Raw genomic sequence first — 11808 nt, forward strand, 5'->3', positions numbered from 1 at the left:
TAAAAACTAGCTTTTATATGTCAACATGAGCTGGATCTGGTTAATTATAGACTGGGGCAAAGGATATGATTTTTCTTTTTAGTCCAATCTAACTCGTTACGATGGAAATTTACGAGTTTTTTCCACATTTGTATAGTTTAGTCAATTTATGAGTCTTTTAGTCAACTACGCTTACATTTAGTTTTTAATTGGACGATGAAAAGACAAAGCAAACGTGCATTCTCATGATCTTGAGTTTTGAGTTAACAAAAGGTGTTTGCTTTTTATGGACTTTCAAAATTCAAATTAAGGCTTTGGAAATAAGAAATTGGCTTCAACAACATATTTGTTTATTTCCTAGTTTTTCAATTTGGCTTGTCAAATGTTAGTTTGGAGGTTGCTGCCATTGATCAAATTTTGATTATTAAGATTAAGATTGTACTAACAGGTTTTTTTAGTAAGAAATGCAATTTAGTTCCATCATTGTTATTGTACCAGTCCATTTTTGCCCGGGCCCGTAAAACAAACCTACCCCAAACTAAAAGCCCAATCAGCCAAACCCAACAACACCTAACCCTACCGCAAACAACACAGAAAAAGAGAGAAAAGAAAAAAAATCAGAAATTTCAAACCCTAGGTGCACCGCACCTAGGGCCTTCTGCCTTCAGCCATCGTCTGCCACCCCACCTGCTCCACTGCCATCCACTAGCCTGCAAAAATGAAACAAACACGCAAGCAATAGATTAAAAAGGCATGGTGAAAGGGCTATAAAAGGGGAAGAAAATCGAATGTAAAGGGGCTTTTTTTAGAAAAAAAAAAAGAGAAGATTGTCAATAAAAACAGTAGGTGTTCAAATACAAAAACAAATCAAAAACAGATAGCAGTTGAAGAATAGAACGATTCGTTTTCAAGGTTTTCTATTTTATTTATTTATTTTCCTATTTTTAAATCTATCTCCTTGCATATACACGTATATTACAAACATAAAAAATATACAAAAAAGGGAGCAAAAAAGGGTACCTTTTGAGATTCCAGCCACCGCACGCGGTGGTCGGCAACGGCGGCTGACGGCGACACCACGGTTGCCCTTCGTCAAGTTCTGGCTCTGGCCAGAAAGAAATGAGAGAGGGAGCTTTTTTTTTTTTTCAAACATGAAAGAATGATTTTTTTTATCAAAAATTACTTTTATATAGCAAAGAAACGACGCCGTTTTCTTAGGCCTCCCTAGACATCAAAACGACGTCGTTTTGGGGAGGCCGACCCGATCCGACCCGCTCCAATGACAGGATCCGCGTTTTTTAATTAATGGGTTATTTACGCTTTTGGCTCTTCTGCTTTTTTATTATTTTGAAATTAAATTTTTCATTATTTCGAATTGTACCCTATAATTTATTTTGGTTTTCATTTTGGTCCTATGTGGTGCCGTGCGTTTTAGAAAAAGGGTTTATTGCCCGATTTGGTCCCTCCTCTTTGTTTGCACATTCAAATTGGTCCTTTCCTTCTTCATTTATTTTCAATTTGGCCCCGAACTTTCATTTTAGGTTCGATTTAGTCCTTTTTTGTTATTTTTCAATATTTTAATTAAATTAATTGGTTTAATGTTAGTATATTTACTATTATTATCTAATATATTTTTATTATCACAATTTTTATTATTTTACTATTATAACTTAACGTATTATTATTACTATTATTTTTATTTTTATTACCATTATTATTATCATACTTGTATTTATATTTATTTTATTCTAATACCATTATTATTATTACTTCTATTATTTTTTATTTCTAACTATTATTATTTATATATATATTATTATTCGTATTGTTGTTATTATTACTATTATTAATATACTTATTATTGCTATTATTATTTTTATTTTATTTTTTTACTTTTATTAATATACTTGTATTTATTATTATCATCTTATTTTATTACTATTATCATTGTTGTAATTACTATTACTAGTATTATTATTTTTTAACTATTATTATTATTGGTAGTAGTATCATTACTATTATTAATTTATTTCATTTTGTTTTTACTTATACATCATTATCATTATTAAATTAATTAATTTTACATTATCATTTCTATTATTTCTTTTTATATCTATATACCTAATGTCTTTAAGTACATTTATTTCATCTTATCCCATCATTTTATTATTTATTTATCCATACCCTTTTATAATTATAAACTTTTGATTGTTCATAATTTCTCTTATTATTAATATTATTCTCATTATTAACACATTTTTGTAATTTATTTTAACATAGTATCTATTTGCTCATTCGTTTAATATTTTTCAGTTTCAAATTTTCAATTGACTTATCATTTTTCCTTTTTATTTTCGCCTTGTTCGTTTATTTTATTTTATTTTCAATCTCATATATTGTCGTTTATATAAACGCATTTATCATGTTGTGCATATTAGTACCGTAATTTATTTTATATTTTACTATCAAATTGTGTTACATCTTACCCGATATTTTAATTTTTGTTTTTAAAATAATTGATATTCTGTGTTTCGAGATTTGAGAAAAATCGTGCCCTAACTTACTGGGTTTCGATTTCTCTCATTTAGCCCAAATAACTGAATATTCTTTTGAATTGTAATACGGGTTTTTAATAAAATACTTATTCTCGGAAATACGGAGTGTTTTGCCCTAACTTACTGGATATGACATCTTGTTACCTCGGGATAAGATTTTTTTTAATAAAGGCAATTCGGTATTTGGAAGTTCGAGAGATCGTGCCCTAACTTACTGAGTTTCGATTTTCCTCGTTTACTCTAAAATATCGAATATCCTTTAAAAAAAGGTTAAAAATACTCGGATTTTAAGTAAAAGGCAAGCTCATTCTCAAAAGTTCGAGACGTTGTGTCCGAACTTACTGGATGTGACGTTCTTCGAGACGAGAAGGTCTTTAATGTTTGAGTCTTCTACAAAAAGAGGGGGTCGTATTTTGAAGTCTTTCAAGTTTTATTTTCGATATTAAGGCACTAATTAATCAACTAGATACCAATTTTTGGGCGTTACGAGGGTGCTAATCCTTCCTCGCACGTAACCGACTCACGAACCTGTTTTTCAAATTTCGCGGACCAAACTCGTTGTTTTAATAAATCAAACCATTTATTAAAAACAACTGCTTTTACGAGGTGACCCGATCACACCTCATCAAAAAGGATTGGTGGCGACTCCCATGTTCGTTTTCATTTTCAAAATCTAAGTCAATTCTCGTTTTTCAAAAAAATAGTTTCGGTAGTTATTGTTGACATAACAAATGCTAGCGCAGTGAATAGTAGTGATGTAGAAGTTTTTTTTAGGTGAATCATGTTATAAACCAATAAAATTGAGTGTCATGAAAAGATGCAGAAAAGAAAATTTAGAGTAGATCCTAAAATTAAAATGCAGTGGTAATTAGTGATAAATGGTTAGGGACGATAAAAGTGATTGCAAAAACAAAAAAAAAAAAGTTGCAGAGAGAGATTTTCAATTTGCTAAAGATCAAAAGATTTCAATCAAAATGTTCAAATATTTACTTATAGATCTCTGAATGAAGTTGTTAAAAGAAGTGAGAATGAACATATTAAAGTATTGAATAGTGAGAGTGGGAGAGGTTATAGAAGTTTATAAGCAGGGGAGAGGCTAAGAATTCAGTATTGGGGGACGAAACAAAATTTTAGAAGTCTGGGAGGGTAAAAATAAAAATTTAGTTTAAAAAAGGCTTAAACTGAATACTTAAAACTTGGGAGGGGCTAAACATGACATTATTTAACTTAACTGGAAGAGTTACGAACATTACATGGAAGTTACTCTCACATAAGTTACGTGGAAGTTACATGAACGCCCTAATGCGAATTTTCTTTGTAGTTCAATTCGCGACTTCTCCTTCATCGCTGTTCTCGTCTTCTCCTGATTCCATCGTGATATTTCTGTTGTGTTTTAACTAAGACTGGATACCAATCATTTTAATTAATGCTATAATTGGATTATAATTTTATAGAAAGAAAACTTAAATTTACAAGCTGGTTTTGTTCTTCATCACAAATTATACGTTAAAATGATTTATTTTTTTCTAGACATTTGTTTTTGTAAGATTAAATGATTGTATACATATTTTAACAATTTTAATTAGGATATTATATTTTTTTATATTGAGAATTTAATTCTTTTAAAGTTTTTACATACATAACATTAATGATAATATTTGAAAAAAATATCAAAACCCTCGACAGAACCTGAGACGAAAGAACCGTAAATACTAACAAGAAAAAAAAAACAAATTTAGGGGCTAAATGAGTATTTAAACCTATTATATTTAAATCAATTACACTTGCATTAAATTTCTAATTGTGTTTAAATGATAAGAAATGAAATAAAAAGATAAAAAAATTTAGAGCGAAAAATAAACATTAATAAAAATCACTTACATCAAACCAATGATAAATATGTCATATGTTAAATATTTAATAAACATATTTAGGGTTTGAAATTCAGTACAGATGAGATAACTAAATGAGGTTGAAGCATCATTCAACGGTCATATGAGATAACTAAATGAGGTTGAAGCATCATTCAGCGGTCATACTTGGAATCCTTAATTTGCAAATAATAGATGAACCCCACACTGTTTTACCTTGCATTCTGACCAAATCTGCCCATCAAGAACAAGGTCGAAACTAAAGGAACCCTCATAATTGTAAAAACGCCTGTTTGACGCGTCACTTTTACCAAACCCCCTAACTTCTTCACCACCATATAAGAGGAACAAGTGATCTGACAATCCGCTTTCAAACCCACCGGAGACATAACAACTGATCAGGTAATGAGAGTCGCCATTACAGGATTCCAGATGACATTTACAGTTAATGCCAAATTCCATACCATTATAAGAGTCTGGGAATGAAACAACGGCGGAAGCAACGAAACATGGAAAGTTTATCCAGTTATTATTAGAGCACCAGTCTGAAGGCAATTGGATGTTTATGGAAGATCCTAAGCTTTTGAAATCAAACCATTCCGGAATTTCACTTCCAGGGACGCATGTACGCATCTTAATTCTTCTTTTACTTTCTGGGGGTGCCTGTTTGATTACAATTATTAGAAACATGATTGATTATTCAGCATATAGCTCCATTTGCCAGATTGAAGATATATATAGAAGAAGAAGCTGACCTGATGATAATCTTTTAGTACAGTGAACATTTGCTCAAATGGCATTTCCAACTTTGGTGTTTCAGGATTGCGCACAGCTTTTTGATCCAGTAGGAAACAGTTCGTAAATAGCAAACCCAAGGATTTACAAAACACTGCTTGCTTCAAAACCTTCTCAATGTTTGAGACTTCCTCTACTGAAGTGCTGCCATCTACATCTATATCTTTCCCCACACTTTTCTCACCTAGTTTGAAGCAGTTGGTGAACATCAACTTCAATGAAGGGCCCTCAGCTGCATCTATATCCTGACAAAATGGTGCTTGCTCAAAAAGCTTCTTAATGCTTGAGACATCCTCTAATGAAGTACAGCCATTTGCATCTAAATATTCCAGGCTTGGTGGAAGCTCTGGTAATGATTTCAGTCCCTTGCATTTCCTCAAGATTAGCTCTTTCAACAAAGGAAAATGTTTGATGGTTATGGGCAAGTTCTCAAGATTGCTTTCAGATAAATTTAACTTCTTCAATGGGGATAACACATGGAGATGTTTCTGCTTCACTGCTCTGCCTCCAATGGCAGTAAACAAGTTCTCACAGTTGTTCAATCTCAAGTTTTGAAGACCAATAAGATTGTCAATTGAGAATGGTAATTCCTTCAAAGCCGTTCTGCTTAAATTAAGAAAGCTCAACCATTCCATGGTTTCTAAGATTTCTGGAAAAATCTCCAATCTCAAGCAACCTTCAAGTGTGAATCTGTTAAGAGATTTCAATTTATAAAGGCTATCAGGAAGGCAAACAAGGTTTTCACAGTTGTTCAATCTCAAATCCTCAAGACCAATAAGATTGTCAATTGAGGATGGTAATTCCTTCAAAGCCGTTCCGCTTAAATCAAGCTCCCTCAACCATTCCATGGTCTCTAAGATTTCTGGAAAAATCTCCAATCTCGAGCAATTTTGAAGATTTAAAAAGGTAAGAGTTTTCAATTTATAAAAGTTGTCAGGAAGGCAAACAAGGTTTTCACAGTCGCTCAGTCTCAAATCTATAAGAAAAATAAAATTGACAATTGAGGATGGTAGTTTCTTCAAAGCCGTTCCACTTAAATCAAGCACCCTCAACCACTCCATGGCCTCTAAGATTTCTGGAAAAATCTCCAATCTCGAGCAATTTTGAAGAGAGAAAAAGATAAGATATTTCAATTTATAAAAGTTGTCAGGAAGACAAACAAGGTTTTCACAGTTGTTCAATCTTAAATATATAAGACCAATAAGATTATCATTTGAGAATGGTAATTCCTTCAAAGACATTCCGCTTAAATCAAGATGCACCAACCTCTCCATGGTGTCCAAGGTTTTTGGAAAAATCTCCAATCTTAAACAACCTTCAAGATAGAAAAACTGAAGAGATTTCAATTTATAAAAGCTGTCAGGAAGGCAAACAAGGTTTTCACAGTTGCTCAGTCTCAATTGTGTAAGACCAATAAGATTGTCAATTGAGGATGGTAATTCCTTCAAACCAGTTCTACTTAAATCAAGATATCTCAACCTCTCCATGGTCTCTAAGATTTCTGGAAATATCTCCAATCTCGAGCAACCTTGAATTGTGAATATCTTAAGAGATTTCAATTTATAAAAACTGTTAGGAAGGCAAACAAGATTTTTACAGTTGTCCAAACTCAAGTTCACAAGACCAATAAGATTATCAATTGAGGATGGTAATTCCTTCAAAGCCGTTCCGCTTAAATCAAGATATATCAACCTCTCCATGGTCTTTAAGATTTCTGGAAAACTAGATAGATTTGAGCAGTCATGGAGAAAAAGATTGATAAGGGATGTGGCTTTATAAAAGCTAGGCAGAGATCTAAGATTTCTACATTCATTGAAATCCAAATGAGTTAGCTTCTCTAGATGGTGAAGGGATGAATGAAGCTCACGCAAGTTAGAACACCCCCTAAGTTCTATCTTTTCAAGATTTGTGGCACTTGAGAGGTCCGGGATTCTTACAAGATTCTTAGAATAGTTGAGTTTGATAATCTTCAAATTTAGTAAATCCTGCATGGATCAGAACATAGTGTTTGATAAATATGTGTACATTGAAGGACTATAATGCAACAGTTGTGAGTTGTGACCAAAATATCAAGAAAGTCATTGAAGTATCTTCAAAATGGTATTTTTGAGTAGTAGAACCATAGAAGTTGAAATTTCCTTTTAAAATTTTGATATAATCTACATTAAATTTCCTTTTAAAATTCAAGATCAGTTTGACATAGAAGTTGAAATTATGGTGCTTCCTCGATAGGCTCATTATTTTCAACTTCAAATAACTAGAATTTCATAAAAATGAATACAACTCTCATGCTCAACTTTAAAATTGATATTTATTTTTATTTTCGAATTAATTATTTTCATTATTACTTCAAAATAATGTGTATATATATATATCAAAAAATTTATTTATATAAACGTTGTAAGTTTTTCCTTGGATATTATCTGATAAATCAAATTGAAGGTTAACTAGGTTGTAAGAAAAAAGAGTACCTGTTTTCCCTCCCAAAGTTGTTCAACATGGCTATAACTCATATCAAGTTCAACTAGGTTCTTTGAATCAAACCTGGTGGGCAAAGTTTTCATTGGATATCTCTCCCAGTAAAGGTATCTTAGCTCATCAGGAAGTGATAAAAGCCCTTGAGGTAGGAGGATTTTGGATGTCACTTGAACCCTTTCAAAGCTGTAAGGAAGATAGAATTTGAGGAATTTAAGTTTTCGCATCTTCAGAAAGGCTTCCGCTTTTAATTCCAATTTTGGAATTCTGGACATATCAAGTAGTATGCCTTTGGGTGTTTTTGTTCCCTAAAACCAAGAGCAGTCTGTTAGAATAAGGTGTCGAGATATATGCAAAATAAGAATTATGTTATTCGAATTCAAGATAATTGTGAGATAGTGTATGTATCCAATATAAGTATATGTTTGAATATGTGTCAAACATGCATAATTATCAGACACGGATATGCTCAGAGGAAACAAAAGTGATGGTAACATAAGTGAAGGAAATGAACAAGACCCTTACACTGTTTTCTGTTAACACATTATAAATGTCATTTGGAATCCACAACCTGCTGCGTCTTTCAGGCTCTGAAGGTGATTCATTGTAAATGATGTCCCGACCCATCTGTTGCAATAAATCATGCATTGCTATCATATGTTGTGAAACAGATATAAGAGATTTATCAATGAGGTTCTCGATACTTGAATGTGCAGAGTCATAAGAAGCATCCATAATCCTTCTTACAAAGTCTAAATTCTCCCCTTTCAAGAAACAAGCAATGTCAAGAAATATGTCTTTCTCTACAGGATTTAGTCCATCAAAACTGCTTCTCAACAATTTAAGAATATCTGGGTTAGGAATCTGCTTTAGTTCTTTTACTGCACTTTCCTGATAGTTTTTTTCCTTTCCATAAAGAGAGGACCCGAAAATTTTAATAGCCAAGGGGTTTCCATTAGCAAAACTTAAAACCATCTCTGATAGCTCCAACTGATATTCCGTGGGATGATTGCTTTTGAAGGCACATTGACAAAAGAGCTGAACAGATTCATCTCTATCTAATTCCTCCACTTTATAAATGAGATCAATCCCATATTGGATAAGCACTTGTTTATCTCTAGTTGTAATGATGACTCGGCTTCCAGGGCCGAGTCGATTGCTTCCTCCGAATAAATACTCGAGTTGGCTTGACTTTGACACATCATCACAAACTAGTAAAACCCTCTTTCTAGAAAGCCTGTCCTTAACAAAGCTTGGTATGATTGTGGGTGTTGAGATATCTAAATTTTCATCTTCCAATATGGTTGAAAAAAGTTTCTGACGCAATTGAAATAATGTTCCTTGGTCAGCTGATTCTCTCACGTTTGCAAGAAAGAAGTAACTTTGGAAACCATCTAAAACATGGTAAAAAATGGCTTCGGCAAGTGTAGTTTTGCCTGTACCTCCCATGCCCCAAATACCTAAAATTTGAAAATCTGGAAATCCATCTTGAAATAATGACAAACTTTCTGCATCCGCCTCTCAACTCCAACTAAACCCTCTAAATTAGCGCTTGAGGTTCCACGATTCAATTTCTTCAATACATCTTTGACAATTTTATCTACCAATGTTGAGTCAGGCCTATGTATCAGATGAAGAAACAAATTATGGGAGAAATAAAAAGAATATATAAATAAATAACTAAATTGATTCAGTGATCACTTTTAAAAGAAGACATTCAAAAATAGATGTATAATTCAAATTTCACCATCTACAACATACTCATATTACAACTTTTTTCTTTGAAAATAATATATCAATGGACTCACTGGACAGTATATTTTATACATGAGAGAATCATAAGAAGACATTCAAAAATAGATGTATAATTCAAATTTCACCATCTACAACATACTCATATTACAACTTTTTTCTTTGAAAATAATATATCAATGGACTCACTGGACAGTATATTTTATACATGAGAGAATCATAAGAAGTTTGAGTTAAAGAAGAAAACAATAAGGCAGTATAGAAAAGGAAGCAAAGAAGAACATTGTTGAATATAAATGCTTCACATGTTACTCAAATTCTTCATATATTTTCTACAATATGTGTCCACTCTCTATCTCTACAAAACTATGGTCCTTTTAAGATAGGTTAAATTCTACTATTAGCCCTTGCACTTTATGAAATTTATGGATTTAATCATTATACTTTAATTTGGTTATTTTTAATGTCTATACTTTTCAAATCATAAAATTTCAGTCCTCACCAAATGGTAATTGTTAAATTCATTAATTAAGTTATGTCATTTCCAAATCTAATGCAACTAGCATATTATTATACATGTAATGCTATGTCAACTTGTAATTTCCATATATTCCTCACTAAAATCCATTCAGTGGATTAACAAATATCATTTGTGTCCAGATTGAAATTTCAAATTTTGAAAAGTATAGGGATTTAGAATGATCCAATTGGAGAAGGTAAACTAAATTTATGAACGTACTCATACTACATGACTAGTAATTGAATTTAACTACTATTGTTTGGATTAGGCTTAGAATTTGAAAAGTATAATGACTAAATTGATCAAATTAAAGTATAGAAACTAAATCTACAACTTTTACAAAGTACAAACACTAAAAGAAAAAATTACCTTAAATATCCACCCTCAATCTATGTATATACTAATAAAAAGGATTGAACTTAAGGAAACGGAAGTGAATTTACCGAGTAACATGTGAATCCCAACCGGATAAATTGGCAGCAGACGTCAAAGCACTTCTCCAGGATTTCACCTTTTCAACATCATGCTTTAAATTTTCTTCATGATTTGCAATTGCATCTCCAAAACTCCCTCTTTGTTTCCGTACATCTGAGGGATCTACACCGTAAAATACAGGAACCACTAAATAATGCTGTTTCAACTTCTTGCAGTCCATGATCTTGACCAGCTTGTCCAAGCACCATCTGGAAGAAGCGTAGTTTTTGGAGAAAACAATGACTGAAACCCTGGATCCTTCAATGGCCGTCAACAGCGCCCCTGAAATTTCATCTCCCCTTGGAAGCCCCTCATCGTCTATAAAAACTTGGATTTTCTTTCGGCACAAATCTTTGTAGAGATGACTTACGAAACCATTACGAGTATCCTCGCCTCTGAAGCTAAGGAAAACATCGTACGCTGTTGCTTCGATCATGGCAGCAGAAGAAGAAGTTGTTGAAGGAAGCATATTGGCGTTCCGCCGGATTTGATGAAAGATTATTGGATTCTGAGTAAATGGGTTGTGATAAGATAAGAAATAATATATTAGAACTCATGTGTTTCTAGTTACTAAAATAATAACTATATTAATTCAATTAAAGCTGAATCCACCGTTGTAATTTTATTTTTCCATCAATAAAAGCAGCATGCGTTGGAATTGATGTTTGTAGCCGTTGTCTATTAAAGTAAAATCCACACCTTAAATCACGGACCCCGCAAAAATGATGTTTGCAGCATAGCTTGGAATTGATGTTTATAGCTTATATAGCTTAAGGGTTATAGGTATATATACCTAGTTAACCCAACCTAAAAAGCTTATAGCTTCATTGTGGTGGGAACATGGGCTTCAAAATTGAGATCATGGGCATAACTATAAATATTTTTAGGTGCTGAAATTAAATAATATTTTATGAAGCCATTAAAACATAATCTTATAATGTATTAATTTATTATTTTTATATTTTTTAAAAAATTAAATATAATTTATTTCATTTTAAAAGGTTAAAATATAATTTTATTATAAATTAAATTTTAATTTAAACATCTTACAAAAAAATTTAAATAACAATTTTCTATTTGAAAAGTGTTAATACCGTATCTGTCCCCCACATATTTACCTTTGATTGAAAGTTTACTTTATCAACAATGGAATAAATTAGGGATGAAGTAAGCTAACAATAAAATAGCATTTCAATTACTTAACAATAAATTTAAAAATTAAAATGTATAAACATAAAAATATATTATAAAAAATTTCCATAATATTAAAAAAATATAATATCAACAATCGGTTGACGGGGATAAGCATTTTCTTTTTTATTAGCATTGCGTATTTTTCCAGTGAACGGATTGATTGACGGAAATTCGCAGCTTTACAACATAACAT

General features: G+C 31.9%; 2 protein-coding genes and 1 long non-coding RNA gene across 3 annotated transcripts; all 3 read right to left on the reverse strand.

Annotated features, from left to right (window-relative positions):
* Positions 1-376: 376 nt before the first annotated feature.
* Positions 377-1577, reverse strand: LOC121209382 (uncharacterized). The gene is made up of 2 exons (XR_005904504.1): positions 1000-1577; positions 377-689 (listed from the first exon to the last, which is right to left on the reverse strand). It is a non-coding gene; the product is annotated as an uncharacterized lncRNA (long non-coding RNA).
* Positions 1578-4363: 2786 nt separating this feature from the next.
* LOC107948200 (disease resistance-like protein DSC1) lies at positions 4364-9124 on the reverse strand. Its single transcript, XM_016882667.2, has 4 exons — positions 8201-9124; positions 7672-7983; positions 5161-7185; positions 4364-5068 (listed from the first exon to the last, which is right to left on the reverse strand). The coding sequence occupies exons 1-4, from the start codon at positions 9122-9124 to the stop codon at positions 4583-4585; spliced, it is 3747 nt and encodes a 1248-aa protein (XP_016738156.2). The 3' UTR covers positions 4364-4582.
* On the reverse strand, positions 8200-11050 carry LOC121209381 (toll/interleukin-1 receptor-like protein). The gene is made up of 2 exons (XM_041079999.1): positions 10391-11050; positions 8200-9295 (listed from the first exon to the last, which is right to left on the reverse strand). Exons 1-2 carry the CDS (start codon positions 10888-10890, stop codon positions 9136-9138), a joined length of 660 nt encoding a protein of 219 aa, XP_040935933.1. The 5' UTR covers positions 10891-11050; the 3' UTR covers positions 8200-9135.
* Between the last annotated feature and the right edge of the window lie 758 nt (positions 11051-11808).

This window comes from Gossypium hirsutum, chromosome A11 (assembly GCF_007990345.1).
Source record: "Gossypium hirsutum isolate 1008001.06 chromosome A11, Gossypium_hirsutum_v2.1, whole genome shotgun sequence".
NCBI classification, from domain to species: Eukaryota; Viridiplantae; Streptophyta; class Magnoliopsida; order Malvales; family Malvaceae; genus Gossypium; species Gossypium hirsutum.

Bases quoted from the DNA above. Each gene is read 5' to 3' on its own strand.
- LOC107948200 (XM_016882667.2), bottom strand. From the start codon at position 9,124: ATGGGAGGTACAGGCAAAACTACACTTGCCGAAGCCATTTTTTACCAT. The intron at 7,984-8,200 runs GTAAGGGTCTTG...TCTTGGTTTTAG, and splicing joins ATGTGTTAACAGAAAACAGT to GGAACAAAAACACCCAAAGG. The intron at 5,069-5,160 runs GTCAGCTTCTTC...GTAATCAAACAG, and splicing joins TACTAAAAGATTATCATCAG to GCACCCCCAGAAAGTAAAAG.
- LOC121209381 (XM_041079999.1), bottom strand. From the start codon at position 10,890: ATGCTTCCTTCAACAACTTCTTCTTCTGCTGCCATGATCGAAGCAACA. The intron at 9,296-10,390 runs GTAAATTCACTT...TCTGATACATAG, and splicing joins TGGGATTCACATGTTACTCG to GCCTGACTCAACATTGGTAG.